The 20,843-nt window shown below is 37.8% G+C and overlaps 1 protein-coding gene and 1 pseudogene across 5 annotated transcripts in view; one reads left to right on the forward strand and one right to left on the reverse strand.

The window, feature by feature from the left end:
- Positions 1-1,048: 1,048 nt before the first annotated feature.
- LOC109439376 (guanylate-binding protein 7-like) overlaps positions 1,049-20,843 on the reverse strand; it is a 35,778-nt gene continuing 15,983 nt past the window's right edge. For all 5 annotated transcript variants that reach the window (XM_088791269.1, XM_088791270.1, XM_088791272.1 and 2 more), the window contains 4 exons: positions 8,686-8,898; positions 7,505-7,607; positions 6,988-7,181; positions 1,049-6,126 (listed from right to left, as the gene is read on the reverse strand). In XM_088791269.1, coding sequence (XP_088647395.1) covers positions 5,950-6,126; positions 6,988-7,181; positions 7,505-7,607; positions 8,686-8,898 — 687 coding nt within the window. In that variant the 3' untranslated portion in view covers positions 1,049-5,949. The remainder of the gene's footprint in view (positions 6,127-6,987; positions 7,182-7,504; positions 7,608-8,685; positions 8,899-20,843) is intronic.
- Positions 10,371-11,934, forward strand: LOC148755709 (large ribosomal subunit protein eL32 pseudogene; annotated as a pseudogene).

Consider the following 20,843-nt stretch of genomic DNA (forward strand, 5'->3'; position numbering starts at 1 on the left):
CAGATAAAGGACTACTATTCAAAGTATACAGATAACAAAACTGAGCCTAAGACCCAAACAGAAACCTCACCAAAGAAGAGGGACAGACAGCAGGTAAGCATATGAAAAGATGTCCAACATATGTTAGGAAATTGCAAATTAAAACACCAATGAGATAACACTACCTACCCATTAGAATGGACAAAATCCACACTGAAAACACCAAACGATGGCAAGAATGGAGCGACAGGATCTTTCATCTATTGTTGGTGGGAATGCCAATCCAATAATCATACTCCTTAGTATTTGCCCAAAGGTAGTTGTAGAAACCTTGTCTTAGGAACATTTCTTTGGTAGATGGTTTTGCTGCACTGGTGAAATTTTCACTTGCGCAATAGACCCAATGCAATTAGTTGAGAAGAATGAAAATGACTTCACATACAAACATACTTGCTCTTCATAGAATTAGTACAAGTTTGTGTACTATAAACACAAGAATTAGGGTGAGTTCTAGTCTGTTTAAAAAGAAGTAACGTGTGGTGAATTTACACTTGTCTGTGCTGCATTGTCGAATATATTTCTCACAGGAAACTTCATTTTTAACCAAGCATTGATAAGAACTGAATTTTTTATTTAAAATGTCACAAAACCAATAATTGGAAAATGTTTGCCCAGACTAGCTTTGGTTCATTATATTTCAAACCTTGTTTCGCATCTAACTCGCATAGCACTGGTTCTGAGAACCTTAGGATGTGGCCCCACATGTGACCTCTGGCCTTGCACCTTCACATAGTGACGCACAATCAGCAAGAGAAAACTTCCTGCAGGTTATTACAACACTGGGGCAGCTAGAAAATAATGAACGATTTAGGAAACGAATTGTAAGCCAAAAATATATATATCCCCCTAAACCCATACTAAATGTATGTTAACCTCAATTGTTCTTAGTAAGAATATGAAAGAATTGCATGGCCAATCCAATGCCAGATGACAGTAGGTAAATGGAACAGAGAGGAGCCGAAGGGGAAAGAGGTGGCAATATATATGATTGCTCGTTACATAACATTCATTTTAAAAATAAAATAACAGGTTTATTGGGATATAAATCACATACCTACAATTCACAAACTCAAAAAGTACAATTAAGTGGTTTTCAGTACATACACAGAGTTGTGCAACCATCACTACAATCAGTGATAGAAATTTCCATCATTCCCAGAAGAAACCTAGTATCCATTAGAAGTATTTTTCCTCAACCCCCAGCCCTAGGCAACCCTAATCTGCTTTCAGTCTCTATGGATTTGCCTCCTCTGGACATTTGATATTAACAGAATTATACAGCAATATGTCTTTTGTGATGGGCTTCATTTCTCAAGAGTATATACACAGTGGGGGTCAGATGCAGTTTCATCAGAAGTCTCCACTCTCACTTTCACACTAGATGGCACTGTATTCAGACTTCTGTACAAATACAGCTTTTCTTCACTTATCAGTGCATGAGGCTGTAGTGGTTAGTAATTATTTTCTTATCCTTCTGCCAATCTCCTCTTTCCAGAACTTCACACCCAAGAACCCCTTTATTACTTCCGTTACTCCTGTTCATATAATTCCTACAGACAACACATTCTCTCTCTAATCCTTGTTGGTGACTCTGTTTTCCTGATTGAATTGAGACTGATCACTCAATATTAAATGAGGATGAAATTCTAATGGAGGACGATTCCAGCATTTTTGAAGTGTTGCCTGCTCCGTGCCCCTATACTGTTTACACACTAGGACCATTGGACAAAAACAGACAAGTCATTTGATTAGAACAAGGTGCCTAAAAAGCAATGGGTCTAACAATACTTATTTAAGTGATTTTTTTGTTTAACAGAGTGTAAAGCTCTACAGTAAGAGTGTTGTACATCCTCTAATCCTAATTATACATTTTAAAAGCATGTATGAATGATGAAAAAATTAACAAAGAATTAATAATAACATAAAGGATTATACATTATAACAAATTTTGTACCCTGAAAACTTAACCAGAAGGAGCATATATTTAAATATCAACTTGAGAAATTATCATCGTTATTTATTCATTAAAAGGGGTACTGACTTTTACATGCTAATGGTGACCATTACAATGTCAAAAGACTTTTACATATATGATCTCGAATAATTCTCACAAATGGCTATGAATTGGGTATCAATATAGCATTGAGAAGATGTGTGAAATAATTCATAGAGAACTTTGGTTGTCACACAGCAGCCTAACCGTCTGTCCCCTTGTGCCTATCCCTAAAGAAAGAAGAGTCTGTGAGACTGTTCCTTTCAGGGACTTTGCTTCACCTTTGTGCTTACACTTCATGTCTCTCTGTTTGGGCCCCAAAAGATGGTTGGTCAGCCAATGACGGGTAAGATTCCTCATGGGAGCCCCAAGCTGGGCGGAACCACGTGGGGACCACCAGGAGAACTCACGGGGTTGATAAAGGTGGGCACAGCCCCCACCTTCCCCCGGCTAAGGAAAGCTTCCACTTATGTGGCTATATTCCTTTCCACAACCTGCTTGGGAAGTGAGCCAATGATGTAATAACATCAGTTCTCCTTCCATTCTTAACAATAAGTTTTAGCATGAAGGATTTTTTTCCTGGGGAGGCACATAATTGTTAAGACATCATGGGACTTTCTATTCCAGCTGTTTGCAGGCAAGGGTGATTGATTTGAATCAATTTTCTGGTATGATGTATGAGACTCACAGATCGTGGAGAAAACAATGCTACTTCCTTGTGTGCTCATCAATAAAAGCCAGAAGGTGGCCTGATTCGGGGCTCTCAGTCCTTTGAGGCTGGGAGAACCTTGGCCCCTGTTTCTTAACTTTCTTGATTTCTGTTTCTTTCTTAACCCTTTGCCGCCCCTTCTCGTTCTCTCACTGCCCATGTTATGATGGATGCGACAAACTTTGAAGCTGATAAGTAGCAGAATGGGCTACGGACTTGGTATGCCAACAGCTTCAAGTGTTTTTTTCTCTACATTGCTAATTTGAGAGAGCTGGAAGTGAGGTTGATTAGATACCATTCTAGCTCCTCACAGTGGCCGCACCAATTTGCAATCCCACCAATAGTGCTTGAGAGTTCCCTTTTCTCCACATCCTGGAGGACACTTGGTGTTTGTTGATTTATCGATGATAGCCATTCTGACTGGTGTGAGGCGATAATCTCATTGTGGTTTTATTTTTTTAGTTAAAACTTTAAAAAGTTTTTTTTTCAGTTACAGTTGATATTCAGTATTATATTAGTTTCAGGTGTGCAGCATAGTGGTTAGACATTTATGTAATTTATGCAGTGATCCCCCTGATTAGTCTAGTACACCCTTGCCACTATACATAGTTGTTGCAACATTATCAACTATATTCTCTATTCTGTACTTTATACCTCCATGATTATTCTGTAATTACCAATTTGTATTTCTTAATCCCTTTACAGTTTCACCCAGCTCCCACCCTGCCTCCCCTCTGGCAACCATGGATTTGTTCTCCATATCTATGAGTCTGTTTCTGTTTTGCTTTTTGGCTTATTTTGTTCTTTAGATTCCACATGTAAGAGACCATATAGTATTTGTCTTCCTCAGTCTGACTTTTTCACTTAGCACAATACACAAGTTCCATCCATGTTGTCGCAAATGGTAAGATTTCATTCTTTTTCATGGCCGAGTAATATTCCATTGTATATAGGTATCACTTCTTCTTTATCCAACTGTCTACTGATGGGCATTTGAGTTGCTTCCATATATTGGCTATTGTAAATAGTGCTGCATGAAAATAGGTGTGCATATATATTTTTGAATCAGTGTTTTGGATTTCTTTGTCTAAATACCCCAAAATAGAATGGCTGGGACATAAGTAGTTCTATTTTATTTTTTTTGGAAATTCCAGACCACTTTCCACAGTGGCTGCATCAATTTTGCAATCCCTCCAACAGTGCTCAAGTGATCCCTTTCATCCACATCCTCACCAACACTTGTTTTTGTTGATTTACTGATGAATTGCCATACTGACAGGTTTGATATCTCATTGTAGTTTTAATTTGCATTTCTCTGATGATTAGTGACCTTGAGCATCTTTTACTATGTCTGCTAGCCATTGGTATGTCCTCTTTGGAGAAATGTCTATTCAGATCCTCTGCCCATTTTTTAAAATTAGATTGTTTTTTAGTGTTGAGTTATATGAGTTCTTTATAAATTTTGCACATAACCCCTTATCAGATGTATCATTGGCAAATATCTTCTCCCATTCAGTAGACTCATTTTGTTGGTGGTTTCCTTTGATGTGCAAAACCTTTTTAATTTGATGTAGTGCCATTTATTTATTTTATTCATTTGTTGTCCTTGCCTGAGGATATATATCAGAAAAAATATTAATAAGAGCAATGTCAGCGTTTACTGCCTATGTTTTCTTCTTAGGAATTTTATGGTTTTGGGTCTTATATGTAAGTCTTTAATCCATTTTGAGTTTATTCTTCTACATGGTATAAGAAGGTGATCCAGTTTCTCTTTTTTTGTATGTATCTGTCCAATTTTCCCAGCACCATTTATCAAATAAACTGTTTTACCCCATTGTGTATTTGTGCCTCCTTTGTCATAGATTAAATGACCATATAGGTGTTGGTTTATTTCCGAGTTCTCTATTGTGTTCCATTGATCTATGTGTCTGTTTTTATGCTAGAACCATACTGTTTTGATTACCATACTCTTGCAGTATACTTTGATATCAGGTAGCATGATACCTCTAACTTTGTTCTTTCTCAAGATTGTTGTGGATGGGGAGGACAGATGGCTGAGTTGGTTAGAGCATGAGCTCTGGGAAACTGGGGCTGCCAGTTCGATTCCCACATGGGCCAGCGAGCTGCACCCTCCGCAACTAGAATGAAGTCAATGAGCTTCTGCTGAGCTCCCGAGTGACCAGATGGCTCAGTTGATTGGGGTGTGTGCTCTCAACCACAAGGTTGCCGTTTCAACTCCCACAAGGGGTGGTGGGCTGAGCCCCCTGCAACTCACAATGGCTACTGGACCTGGAGCTGAGCTGTGCCCTCCACAAATAAGACTGAAAGGACAACAACTTGACTTGGATGGAGCTGATGAGTTCTGGGAAAAACACACTAGTGTTCCCCAATAAAAAGTCCTGGAAATACACACTGTTCCCCAATAAATTCCTGTTCCCCTTCCCCCCAGAAAAAAAATCTTAAAAAAAAAAAGATTGCTGTGGACATTTGGGGTATTTTGTGGTTTTGTATACATTTTAGGATTATTTGTTCTAGTTCTATGAAAAATGTCATTGGTGTTTTGATAGAGATTGCATTGAATCTATAGATTTCAATGGGCACTATGGACATTTTAACGATGTTATTCTTCCTATCCATGAGCATGGTATAGTCTTCCATTTATTTGTAACTCCATCATTTTTTTCAATGTCATATAATTTTTTGAGTAGAGGTACATTACCTCCTTATAAATTTATTCCCAGGTTGTTGTGTTTTTTTTTTATGAAATTGTAAATGGGATTGTTTTCTTACTCTTTTTGATAGGTTGCCATTGATGTATAAATACGCAACTGAATTCTGAATATTAATTTTGTATCTTCCTACTTTACTGAATTTATTTATCATTTCTAATAGGTATTTTGTGGTATCTTTAGGGTTCTCTCTATATAATATCACGTCATCTGCAAATAATGACAGTTTTACTTCTTCCTTTCCAATTTCGATAACTTTTATTTATTTTTTTCTTGTCTAATTGCTGTGGCTAGGACTTCTCTTGATTTCTTTTTAATCACTTTTTATTTTTAAACTTTTCTTGGATAAAATTACCCTGACACACATTATTTCCAAAATGAGCCAGAGTGTTATGCTATTAAACATAAGAAACCTTTTGTAACATACTTAACAGGAATTCTCATCCTGTCCAGTAACAGATTATCACCATATACGCATTTTAGTAGGTTTTTTTAAACCATACTGCAAGAAGTACAGTGGCTACTGCCCCAATGATCTTTGTAATTAAAAAACTATTGCTTTTAAGTGTTTCAATCTTTTCTTTTAGTTGATTTATCTCTTTTTCCATCTCCTCAGATTTCTCCTTAAATCCTTCATCAAGTAGTTCTTTTTGCATCTGTAGAAAAGAAAATCCCCAATTATGAAAACTTTATATTTAACAACTGCAAGTAAGCATGTTCTATTTCTCTACTAACGTACATATTCTTTGATGAGTTTGTCCAATATTTTCAAACATTTGGACCTGATAGTGCGAGTATCCATGCTTAATACCTTTCTATGATTGCATAGCACCATCTCATTGAGGCTAGGGAGGAGTGGAGTTGGGTCAGGCCTGACAACTGTCCCAGGAAAGTGTCCCAGCACTAAGGACGCTCTTTGGGAAGGATGGAGGTTTATTTCGAATTGTTTCTCAGTTCGTCCAAAGTAAGATGAACACACATGTAACAAATAATTGGAACTATTAATTCTGTGTAGAACATTGGCTACCAAACTCTATGTTGGGACAAAGGATGCACTGTATTCTCTGTGTATAAAGTGAGTCAGGCAGATCTGGAAATAAACGCAGCAAATTTTAGAGCTTTTAGCATCCTATATTTCATATCCAACACAATCTGATACTTCCAGACAAGATAGATCTATATCAGGCCTCCTTGATGGTTGTACAAAGCATCCTAAGGACTATTGGACTGAGATCCTATTCACTTGGGGGCACAATGATACCCTATAATCATCACAAACAGCACTCCAGGAGTCTGAGGCACGTTATTTGTACCCTGCAAACTCTAATACTACAGAAGGTGTGAGTCTTGCAGATTCAGGGCTTAGAAATGATCCAGATTAATTTGACATTTCATTGAATCAATATGTCTTTCAATTTCCTTTAGCGTGTATGACATTAGTTAAAATTTTTGTACTTCCCTTCTTGAGGAAACAGCTACTGTCCTTTATTCACTGACCAGGCCCCATACAGACTTACTTTCAGCTTGTGCTCCAGCACTTTTTCCTGCTTTTTCAGTAGTATTTCTCTTTCTTCCTCCACCTTCTTCCTCATTTGGACCATGTGTTCTGTGAAAGCTTTCTCTTGAGCCTCCATCTTTTCCTGCTCTTCCTTCCGTTTCTTTCTTTGCAGCTCCAGTTCCTTCTCAGCAGCCTGATTCTTGGCACGTTCAGCTGTTCCCCAAAGTTTTTACAGAGGAAAGAAAGTAACAGTTATGTTGTGCTGTACCCTCCTGAGTTCAGAGACTGAAATGACTTTTAAATGGTAGGGAGAAATCTCTGCATATTCCTACTGGCCACACCAACAAATCATGCTTCAGAATATGATGGATATTGCCTGAATATGCAACCAGAATTCCCTCGGTTATTTCCGGTTTTGCAAAGTTGTTGGACAGAAGGAGCAGACGCTCCTTGTTCAAGAGGTTTTTGTTCTCACAGCTGTTAAAGGGCCCTGCAAGAACCTCTCCTCCACTCTGTGACCAAGCCCTGCCCTGTACCTGCTAGATTCTTCTCTGCAGCAGTGAGGGCTCTGTCTGCCTGCAGGATGGATTCCTCTGTAGCATCCAGTGACTGCAGGAAGCTCTGAAGAACCTCATTTGCCTGAGGAAACAAGAAGGAGCAAAGACTTGTTAGGCAACAAAGATCAAGTCTATTGCTGTGGAAATTATCGTTCAACAAAACTACAAATCAGACCCGGGAAATCCTTCATTCTTTCTGGGAGATTCACTGTGTGGTTCCTTTCCTTCTAGGCCATAATAAAAAACCACCCCCCTTAGTTAGACATGAAAACCCTCTATAGCAACCTCTTTCCTAGTCCCTCCAGATTCCTATACTAAAGAAGCCACCTACCTTCGACCCTGGGTTACAGAAAACTAAATTTATGTGCAGTTCTATAAATACCAATCCTCCATTGTTTGCAATATATGCACTTTATTTTTCTTCTGAATGGATGCTCGTCTACCCTTTTGTTACTCAGATATCACTGATTGATACTTTTACTTGAGCTTCTACCACCTTTTCTAGGAAGCTTTACTAAACTGCTTGCGGACATTTAAATGGCTGCCTGGTACACAAGGCTGCCCTACCATTTGCTGGCAGTATTATCTTAGGCAACTTAATAGATTTTCAGTGCATCACATTTCTCAATTGTATAATGTGAATGACAGTGGTAGCTAATCCATATTATTCTAAGGATTAAAATAATAATCCAGACACAGAACCTAAGATGATATCTAGAATAGGGTGTGAGTGCTCTATATATGTGAGCCACCACCATCATCACCATCCTCGTCAATGTCATGTACTTGTATGATAACCATTACACCACCATATCTAATTGCCTATTTATATGTCTTTTTTGGGTAAGATCATAGGCTTTTTGAGAACATTCTTTCTTTAATTATATATCCCCTATACATAGCACAAAACCTGTTACATTGCTTAGTGAAAGGAATATCCTCTTCATCTAGATTTCTGATAATGAATCCTATATTTGGGAAGAAATATTTCTAGTTTATTTAAGAATATCTAATTGTGGATATAAAAGTTAAAAATGTAGAGATATCGTCATGCTCTGCTTTCTCTCCACAAACAGTGCTGTGGTCTCAGTTTTTCAAAAAATCAACAAAGACCCTCTGACCCCAATCTGATGTTCTTCCTTCCCCTCTGTATTTCTCACCTTAACTCCTTTCCTGGGCACCAGCTTATAGGATTGTTCAACCTTGTGCCTTTCTTCTAAGTAGAGTTTGTATCCTCCAGTCACAGAGAAAGTCCCTCTAGAAATATCATTCTTCAAGGGCTCAAGAAGCTTCGTAAGCTGAGCATCACAATATTTACTAGATGCTTCTTCATTCTGCAGCAAGAAATCTTCTTTCTTTTCCTGTATGATGCTCTGTCAGGGAAATGTGGAGAAACCCAAAGGAAAGATTCCGTTAGAAGGGAAGTTCCAACAGTAATCCTCTGAGGAGAAGCAGTCTGCCTTGCAGTCAAGATGGTGAAATATGTAAATGTTATGCTTGCCTCCTCCCACATCACACTTACAACTGATTTACAGAGCCACCATCACTGAAAACCATCTGAAGAATAGCCTGACAAAAATCTTGTAACTAAAGACATAAAGAAGACGCCATGATGGGACTGATAGGAGAGGCAGAGAAGCAGAACAGACAGGTCCCACACCCATAGTGTGGTGATAAACAATTGGGATGAATATCTTGGCTGCTGAGGTTCCATCCTGAGGAGAGAGGGGTCCAAACCCCATCCTGGGCTCCCCATTGCAAGGGGCCTGGAAGAAGAGTTCCCACAACATCTCTCTTTGAAAACTAGGAGGTATTGCAGGTGAGTGAGAGGAGGGCTGATGGAGTACCGGGTATTCCTTTTGAGGGGTCCACATAAGGACGCGCTTGCTCACAAACTCACTTGCTCTAACCTTGCCGGGATAGCAGCTTGGAAAGCTGCAGGGATATATATACAGGGAGGAGCTGAATTGACTTGGTTCAGCGTTAGGGCTGGAAGGGCAGAGGTCAGGGTGGCTCTCTCTGGAGATGGGAAGCAGGGGCAGGAGCCATTGGCTCTTTTGATGAGCCCTCCCTGATGCTGCCAGCAGGCACAGGTGGGCACCAACTCTGAGCTCTCCTCTAACCTGGTTAGCACAGTTCATACTACCCTGATGATTCCCTGACGCATTGTCCCACCAGTTTGTACCTGGACCGATTGTTTCCAGCACCTTTTCCACACGAGTGGCCTGTCTTGGCTCACACTGTGCACTTCCCTAAACTCTCTGAAAGGTCCACAAACCCCACACAAGCAGCAGCTAGTATGGGTGCCCTGTACCTCTTGCTAAACAGCCCCGAGTTTGGCACAAGCTGCTACTAGTCTAACTTGCATTGTAACACCCATCAGGTAGTCCCAAGCCTGGCCTAAGCTGTGGCAAGTGACGGCTTGGAATGTAGCTTCAACAAAGTAGCCACAAGCCGAACACAAGTGGCAGCTGGCCTCAGCTCACATTGTAGTGTCCAACAAAGGGTCCCAAGGTTCATAAGGTTCTAGTTGTAGCTGGCCTTGGTTCAGAGCATAGACTCTCCCAAAAACCTCTAAGTGCAGCACAAGTGGCAATAAAGTGCAGATCATTTTGTAGCTCCCAGTAGGTGGTCCCAAGCAGGGAACAAATGGAAGTTGACCTTGGCCTGCATCAGAGCCCCTCCTAAGAGGCTCCAGATCCAACAAACCTGGTGGCAGGCTTCAGGCCACACCAGGGCACAAAAAAATACACATGAAGTTTTGACTTAGCAGGCATGAGAGTCTCACTGAGGATACTCCGAGTCTGTGAAATCAGCTCTTGCAAAACAGCTAGCCCCCGCGGTCAGAGCCAGCCTTCACAGCAAGTCAGCCTGCGGGTCAATCCCACCCATCGATGTGCCAATAGCAATCAAGGCTCAATTACAACAGGAGGGTACACACAAACCTCACAGGGACAACCCTGAAGCACTCAACTCAGGTGACCAGGTAGACTGCACCACTGGGTCCTACAGGGCACCAACTACATAAAACCACTCTGCCAAGACTGAGAGATGTAGCAAACCTACCTCATATATAGAAACAAGAAAAGAGAACTCCAGAAAAAGAACTCAACGAAATGGTGAAAAGCAATCTACCAGATGCAGAGTTCAAAACACGGGTTATAAAGATTCTTAATGAAATGAAGGGAACAATAGATGAACTCAGTGAGAACCTACACAAAAAGAGGAAACACAAAAATGGAGATTGAAAATATAAAAAGGAACCAGAGGAAAATGAAGAATACAATAACTAAAATGAAGGATACATTAGAGGGAATTATTAGCAGATTAGATGAAGCAGAGGATCATATCAGTGACCTGGAAGACAAGGTAGCAGAAAACACCAAACTGGAACAGCTAAAAGATAAAAGAATATTTAAAAAGAGGATCGTTTAAGAGACCTCTGGGAAAACACCAAGTATAACAACATTCAGATTATAGGTTACCTGAAGGAGGAGACATAAAACAAGGGATTGAGAAGTTATTTGAAGAAATAATGACTAAAACCTTCCCTAATCTGGCAAAGGAAATACACATACAAGCCCAGGAAGGTCCGAGAGTCTCAAATAAGATGAATCCAAAGAGGCACAAGACACATGGTGATTAAAAGCCAAAGGTAAGCTCTTCCTCTGCGTGGCCTATGGAGGTGGCACTCTCCTCCTACTTTGTATCAGGGCTGTTCTCAGACCATCATGAAGCCCGAGATCGTCAAAAAGAGGACCAAGAAGTTCATCCCGCACCAGTCAGACTGATATCTTCAAAATTAAGCGTAACTGGTTGAAACCCAGACGCACTGATAATAAGTTGCGTAGAAGATTCTAGGGCCAGTTCTTGATGCCCAACATTGGTTATGGAAGTAACAAGAAAAGAAAGCGCTAGTCAGTGGCTTTCAGAAGTTCCTGCTCCATGATGTCAAGGAGTTTGAAGTGCAACAAATCTTACTGTGCTGAGATTGCTCACAGTGTCTCCTCAAAGAACCGCAAAGCCTTTTTGGATAGAGAAGCCCAGTGGGCCATCAGACTCACCAGTCCCAATGCCAGGCTGTACAGTGAAGAACATGAGTAGACAGCTCGTGTGCAAATTGTGTTATAATAAAACCATTAAATTCTGCCATCTGGCAAAAAAAAAAATAATAATAAAAATAATAACAATAGTAATAAATAAATAAATAAAAGCCAAAAGTAAGAGGCAAAGAAACAATCTTAAAATAGCCAAAGAAATGCAGTTAGTTACGTATAAGAATGCTCCCCTAAGGCTGTCAACTGATTTCTCAACAGAAACTTTGCAGGCCAGAAATGGTCAGCGTGAAATAGTCACACTGATGAAAAGCAAAGACCTACAACAAATATTACTCTACCCAGCAAGTCTTTCACTTAAAGTCAAAGGAGAAATAAAGAGATTCCCAGACAAGAAAAAGCTAAAGAAGTTTATCACCACCAAGCCAGTATTACAAACAATGTTAAAGGGACTCTTGAAGTAGAAAAGAAAAGATCAAAAATATAAGTGAGAATATGTAGGAAAGAACTAATTCTCACTGACAAAGCAAACAGTAAAAGCAGTGGAATAACCAAGTGTAAAGCTAGTACAATGGTTAAAAGTCAAAGAAGGAAGATCACGTGTAATTATAACAATATATTAAGGAATGCACATAAACATATATACACAAAAGAAGTAAAAAACTGACAGAAACACCAATTTGGAGGGGATGAGTAAAAATTGTAGTGATTTTGGAATGTGTTCAAACTTAACTGACTATTAAATTAAAATAAACTGCTATTAAGATAGTTTGGTATATATAAACCACATGGTAACCACAAACCAAAAATTTATGAGATGTACAAAAAACAAAGAGAAAAGAATCCAAACACAACACTGTAGAAAGTTATCAACATACAAGAGACGAGAGCAAGAGAATAAGAATGGAACAGAGAAGAACTACAAAAGCAATCAGAAAACAATTAATAAGATGGCAATGTCTAAACGCTCATCAATAATTGCTTTAAATGTAGATAGGCTAAATGATCCAATGAAAAGGCATAAGGTCCTTGAATGGATAAGACCCCTACAAATGTTGCATACAAAAGACTCACTTCAGATTGAAAGACACACACAGAGTGAAAGTAAACAGATGGAAAGAGATATTTTATGCAAGTGGAGATAAAATAAAGGCTGGGGTAGCAATACTTATTTCAGACAAAATGGGTTTTAAAACAAGGCTTATAACAAGAGATAAAAAAGGATTTCATAATCATAAAAGAATCAATCCAACAAGAGAATTAACTTTCGTAAACAGTTACACAACCAATATAGAAACACCTAAATACTAATGAACATAATGGGTGAGATCAACAGTAATATTGTCATAGTAAGGGACTTTAACACCCCATTATATCAATGGATAAAACATCCAGACTGAAAATGAAGAAACAAACAGTGGCTTTAAATAATACTTTAGAGCAGGTGAACTTAATTGATATTTTTAGAACATTTCTCCTAAAAGCAGTAGAATGTATACTCTTTTCAAGTGCACATGGAACATTTTCCATGATAGACCACATTGTAGGCCACCAAACAAGTCTCAATGAATTTAAGAAGATTGAATCCATACCAAGCATCTTGTCTGATCACGATGGTGTGAATCTAGAAATGAATCACAAGAAGAAAACTGAAAAAAACACAAACATGTTGAGACTAAATTACATACTACTAAGCAATGAATGAGCTAGCAATGAGATCAAGGAAGAAATCAAAAGATACTTCGAGATAAGTGAAAATGAAAACACAGTGACCCAAAGTCTATAGGTACAGCAAAAGAGTTCTAAGAGGGAAGTTTGTGTCAATACTGTTCACCTCAAGAAACAGAAAAATCTCAAATAAGCTATCTAACTGTACACCAAAAAGAATTATAAATATCTAAAAAAGCACAACGTGAGTAGAAGGAAGGAAATAATAAAGGTCGGGATGGAAATACATAAAATAGAGGCCAAAAAAAAAAAAATACTGTAGAAGCTATCAATGAAACCAAGAGCTGGTTCTTTGAAAAGATAAACAGACTTGATAAACTTTTAACCAGACTCAACAAGAAAACTAAGAGAGAGCACCCAATTAAATACAATCAGAAATGAATAAAGGAGGTGACACCTGACACAGAATAGAGAGCCCAGAAATAAACCCACACCTATAAGATCGATCAATTAATCTATCGCAGAGGAGGCAAGAATATTCAATGGGATAAAGACAGTCTCTTCAATAAATGATGTTGGGAAACCTGGACAGATATATGCAAAAAACAAAGCTAGTCATTCTCTCATACCACATGAAAGAATAAACTGAAAATGGATTAAAGACAAATGGAAGACCCAAAACCATAAAACTCCTAGAAAAATATATAGGTAATACAATTTTGACATCGCTGTTAGCAATACTTTTTTGGATATGTCTCCTTGAACAAGGGAAACAAAAGAAAAAATAAGGAAATGGGACTACATCACACTAAAATATTTTTGCCCAGTGAAGGAAACCATCAACAAAATGAAAACGAAACCAACTAAATAGGAGAAGATGTTTGCCAATGATACAACTGATACAGTATTAAGATCCAAAATATATAAGGATCTACAACTTAACACTCACACACAAACACACACATACATACGAGAGAGAGAGAGAGAGAGAGAGAGAGAGAGAGAGAGAGAGAGAGAGAGAGAGAGAAACAGAGACACCAATTTAAAAATGGGCAGAGGATTGAATAGACATTTCTCCCAAGAGGACAGATGGCCAACAGACATATAAAAAGATGCACAGATAGGCAGTTAAATGAACTCAGAAACACAATCAAAGAACAGCATGAGCATTTCACGAAAGAGATTGAAATTTTAAAAAAGAACCAAATAGAATTTCTGGAGATTAAGAACTCAATAGAAGAAATTAAGAACGAAATAAACAGCTTAGGTAGTAGAGTTGACCAGACGGAGGAAAGAATCAGTGACATCGAAGATAGAAACATGGAAATTACACAGATGGAAGAAGAAAGAGACTTGAGACTTAAAAGAAATGAAAGAACTCTACAAGAACTTTCTGACTCCATCGGAAAGAGCAATATAAGAATAATGGGCATACCAGAAGGAGAAGAAAGAGAGAAGGGAACAGAGAATATATTCAAACAAATTGCCGATGAGAACTTCCCAAACTTGTGGGCAGAACTGGACCCTCGAATCCAAGTAGCAAATAGAACACCTAGTTGCCTCAATCCCAACAGGCCTTCTCCAAGGCACATTGTATTGAAGCTGTCTAAAATCAACGACAAAGAAAGAATCCTCAGGGCAGCCAGGGAAAAGAAGACGGTAATTTACAAAGGAAAGCCCATTAGATTATCATCAGATTTTTCAGCAGAAACTCTACAAGCCAGGAGGGAGTGGAACCAAATATTCAAGCTATTAAAAGAGAGAAATCATGAGCCAAGAATAATATATCCAGCAAAGATATCCTTTAGATATGAAGGAGGAATAAAGACCTTTCCAGACATACAGAAGCTGAGCGAATTTTCTAATACATGACCTGCACTATAAGAAATGCTAAAGGAGGCTATTCGACCACCATCAACAGGGACAATTTGTGGCAACCAAAACTCAAAAAGGAAGAGAGTAAAGGCCTGAAGCGGAATACGGGAATGGAGAAAGTAAGCGTGCTGAAGAAAATGGAATACTCTAAATATCAAACTTTCTTTTACATAAACTTAAGGGTAATCACTCAAAAAAAATCCAGAACTGAAATATATACTGTAATAAAAGAAGAAACAGAGGGAAACATCATAGAATACCACCACACGGAAATAATAGACAACAACAAAAAGGCAAAGAAACAATGGAGACACAGCCTTACCAGAAAACTAAAGATAGAATGACAGGAAATCCTCACATATCAATAATCACCCTAAATGTAAATGGACTGAACTCACCAATAAAAAGGCACAGGGTAGCAGATTGGATCGAAAAACTAAACCCAACCATATGCTGTCTCCAAGAGACACATCTCAGCTACAAGGACAAGCATAGACTCAAAGTGAAAGGGTGGAAATTGACACTCCAAGCAAATGGTACCCAGAGAAAATCAGGTGTAGCCATAATGATATCAGATGAAACAGACTTCAAGGTGAAAAAGATAACAAGAGACAAAGATGGATATTTCATAATGGTGAAGGGGACTGTACAACAAGAAGACATAACAGTCATCAATATTTATGCCCCCAATCAGGGAGCACTGAAATATACCAAGCAACTACTAACAGAACTAAAGGGAGAAATGGACCAAAACACAATTATACTAGGGAACTTAAATACATCATTGACAGCTATGGATAGATCATCCAAACAGAAAGTAAATAACGAAATAGCAGCCCTAAATGACACATTAGATGAAATGGACATAATTGACATTTATAGAGCACTTCATCCTAAAACATCAGACTATACATTTTTTTCTAGTGTACATGGAACATTCTCAAGGATAGACCATATATTGGGACATAAAATCAGTCTCAGCAAATTTAAGAAGATTGAAATCATACCAAGCATATTCTCTGATCACAAGGCTTTGAAATTGGATATCAACTGGAAAAAGAAAGCAGGAAAAAACACAAACACATGGAGATTAAACAACATACTTTTAAAGAACGACTGGGTCAAAGAAGAAGTTAGAGGAGAGATCAAAAGATACATAGAAACAAATGACAATGAAAATACATCCTACCAAAATTTTTGGGATGCAGCGAAAGCAGTTTTAAGAGGGAAATTTATCTCATTACAGGCCTATCTCAAGAAACAAGAAAACTCCCAAATAAACAACCTCATGTTACATCTTAAAGAACTAGAAAAAGAAGAACAAGTAAAACCCAAGGTCAGCAGAAGAAAGGAAATAATAAAAATCAGAGCAGAACTGAATGAAATAGAGAACAAAAAGACAATAGAAAAAATTAATGTGACAAAGAGCTGGTTCTTTGAAAAGATTAACAAAATTGACAAACCCTTGGCTAGACTCACTGAGATAAAAAGAGAGAAGACGCTAATTAAGAAAATCAGAAACGAAAGAGGGGAAGTTATCACGGACACCACAGAAATACAAAGGATCATCCAAGAATACTATGAAGGACTATATGCCACCAAGTTCAATAACCTAGAAGAAATGGACAAGTTCTTAGAAACATATAGCCTTCCAAGGCTGAACCATGAAGAACTGGAAAATCTAAACAGACCGATCACCAGTAACAAAATTGAATCAGTCATCCAAAACCTTCCCAAAAGCAAAAGTCTGAGACCAGGTGGCTTCACTAATGAATTCTACCAAACCTTCAAAGAGGATCTAATACCAATCCTTCTCAAACTCTTCCAAAAAATTGAAGAAGAGACAGTACTCCCTAACTCATTTTATGAGGCCAAAATTACCCTGATACCAAAACCTGGTAAGGACAGCACAAAAAAGAAAACTATAGACCAATATCTCTGATGAATACCGATGCAAAAATCCTAAATAATATTCTAGCAAATCGAATACAACAATGCATTAAAAAGATTATTCATCACGACCAAGTGGGGTTCATTCCTGGGGCACAAGGATGGTTCAACATCCGCAAATCCATCAATGTGATACATCACATAAACAAAATAAAGGACAAAAATCATATGATTATATCAATTGATGCAGAAAAAGCATTTGACAAGATACAACATCCATTTATGATTAAGACACTTAATAAAATAGGTATAGAAGGAAAATACATTAACATAATAAAGGCCATATATGACAAGCCCTCTGCTAATCTCATAATTAATGGTGAAAAACTGAAGCCCTTTGCTCTACGTTCAGGAACACGACAGCGCTGTCCCCTATCACCTCTGCTTTTCAACATAGTGCTGGAAGTCCTTGCCAGAGCAATCAGGCAAGAGAAAGAAATAAAAGGCATCCAAATTGGGAATGAAGAAGTTAAATTATCACTCTTTGCAGATGACATGATACTATATATAGAAATCCTAAAGACTCCACGAAAAAGCTATTAGAAACAATCAACGAATACAATAAAGTTGCTGGCTACAAAATCAACGTACAAAAGTCCGTTGCTTTCCTATATACTAACAATGAAATCTCAGAAAAAGAAATACAAAAAGCAATTCCTTTTTCAATTGCAGCAAAAAGAATAAAATACCTAGGAATAAACTTAACCAAGGATGTGAAAGACCTATATGCTGAAAACTATAAGATATTTTTTAAAGAAATTGAAGAAGACACAAAGAAATGGAAAGACATTCTGTGCTCATGGATTGGAAGAATCAACATAGTTAAAATGGCCATATTACCCAAAGCAATATACAGATTCAATGCAATCCCCATCAAAATCCCAATGGCATATTTTAAAGAAATAGAACAAAAAATCATCAGATTTGTTTGGAACCACAAAAGACCCCGAATAGCCAAAGCAATCTTAAGAAAAAAGAACAATAATGGAGGTATCACACTTCCTGACTTTGGCTTGTACTACAGGGCTACAATAATCAAAACAGCATGGTATTGGCAGAAAAACAGACACATAGACCAATGGAATAGAATTGAGAACGCAGAAATAAAACCACATAAATATGGACAGATAATTTTTGACAAAGATGCTAAAAACATACAATGGAGGAAAGAGAGCCTCTTCAATAAATGGTGCTGGGAGAATTGGATAGCCACGTGCAAAAGAATGAAACTGGACTGCTATTTGTCACCATGTACCAAAGATAATTCAAAATGGATCAAAGACTTAAGCATAAGACCTGACACAATAAACTGCATAGAAGAAAACATAGGTACTAAACTTATGGACTTTGGGTTCAAAGAGCATTTTATGAACTTGACTCCAAAGGCAAGGGAAGTAAAAGCTAAAATAAACGAATGGGACTATATGAAACTTAAAAGCTTCTGCACAGCAAAAGAAACCATCGATAAAATAAAGAGACCACCAACTGAATGGGAGAAGATTTTTGCAAATAGTGCCTCCGATAAGGGGCTAATATCCAGAATATACAAGGAACTAATGCAACTCAACAACAAAAAAACAAACAACCCAATTGAAAAATGGGCAGAGGACCTGGAGAGACATTTCTCCAAAGAGGACATACAAATGGCAAATAGACATATGAAAAAATGCTCAACATCACTAATCATCAGAGAAATGCAAATCAAAACCACAATGAGATATCACCTCACCCCAGTCAGAATGGCTATCATCAACAAGACAAATAGTAACAAATGTTGGAGAGGCCATGGAGAAAAACGAACCCTCATACACCGTTGGTGGGAATGCAGACTGGTGCAGCCGTTATGGAAGGCAGTGTGGAGGTTCCTCAAAAAATTACGAATAGAATTGCCATATGACCCAGCAAACCCTCTCCTGGGTATCTACCCAAAAAAATCTGAAAACATTTATACATAAAGACATGTGTGCTCCAATGTTCATTGCAGCTTTGTTTACGGTGATCAAGACATGGAAACAACCAAAATGTCCTTCGATAGATGAACGGATAAAGAAGTTGTGGTATATATACACAATGGAATACTATTCGGCGGTAAGAAAAGATGATAGAGGAACATTTTTTACAACATGGATGGATCTTGAGAGTGTAATGCTGAGCGAAATAAGTCAGACAGAAAAAGCAGAGAACCATGTGATTTCACTGATATGTGGTATATAAACCAAAAACAACAAAAGAACAAGACAAACAAATGAGAAACAGAAACTCATAGACACAGACAATAGTTTAGTGGTTACCAGAGGGTAAGGGGGATCAAATATATGGTGATGGAAGGAGAACTGACTCTGGGTGGTGAACACACAATGGGATTTATAGATGATGTAATACAGAATTGTACACCTGAAATCTATGTAACTTTACTAACAATTGTCACCCCAATAAATTAAAAAAAAAAATAAAAATAATAAACCAACAGAAAACAAGTGTTGTCGAGGATGTGGAGAAAAGGGAACTCTCACCCACTGTTGGGATTTTAAATTGGTGCAGCCACTATGGAAAACACTATGGAGGTTCCTCAAAAAACTGAAAGTAGAACTACTAAAAATAGATCTACCAAAAAATAGAAGTACCCAGCAATTCCACTGTTGGGTACTTAAAGAAATCCAAAACACTAATTTACAAAGATATATTCAGTCCTACATTTCTACAGCATTACTTACAATAGCCTAGATATGGATGCAACTTAAGTGTCCATCGATAGACAATTGGTAAAGAAGTGGTACATAGGTACAAAATGAAATCTTGCCATTTTTGACAACATGGGTGGACTTAGAGGGTATTATGCTAAATAAAATAAGTCAGAGAAAGATAAATACCATATGATTTCACTTATATTTGGAATTTGAAAAAACAAAATAAATGTAAAAACAAAAGGGAAACAAACTCATAGATATGTAGAACAAATTGATGTTTCCCAGACAGGAGGGGTTTGGTGAGATGGGTCAAAAAGGTGAAGGGATAAAGCAGTACAAATTACCAGTTGTAAAAACAGTCATGGATATAAAAAGGACAACATAGGGAATATAGTCAATAATATTATAACTTTGTGTGGTATTAGATTGGTACTAGACTTATCAGGGTGATCTCTTTTTCAGTTATATAAATGTCTCATTACTCTGTTGTACACCTGAGACTAATCTAATATTGTATGTCAACTGTAACTGAAAAAAAAAAAGGAAGCAGTCTGATGGCATCAGGATGGATGGGGAAATGGAACGATCATGCGTCATGAGGACAGTCCCTTATTTGCTTTCGCTCAGGATCAACATCTGTGAAAAGATGGGGCTGGGAGACATGAATCATGGTGCCTTTTTTTTTTTCAACTGAAATACAATTGGCACATAACATTATAATTTCAGGCGTCCAACATAATGAATCAATATTTGTATACACTGTGAAATGGTCACCACAATAAGTTGAGTCAACATCTCTTATGTCGTTACAATTATTTTTTTCTTTTGATGAGAAGTTGTAAGATTTACTCTTAGCAACTTTCAAATATGCAACCCAGTATTATGCATGGTTCCTTTATCAGTGATAAGATTAACAGTGATCCATCCATCGACAATGAACAATGGAAAGTTCAATATGACTGGAAGTAGACTTTCCTCTGAAAACTTGGGGTGCTACAAAGCTAAACATGAATATGTAGCAAATCACTTGCCCACTCATGAGTTAAGCTGGGCTCTGGATAGTTTGAAACCTGTCATGAATTC

Source organism: Rhinolophus sinicus, chromosome 14, assembly GCF_057876585.1.
Source record: "Rhinolophus sinicus isolate RSI-liver-muscle chromosome 14, RSI-T2T, whole genome shotgun sequence".
NCBI classification, from domain to species: domain Eukaryota; kingdom Metazoa; phylum Chordata; class Mammalia; order Chiroptera; family Rhinolophidae; genus Rhinolophus; species Rhinolophus sinicus.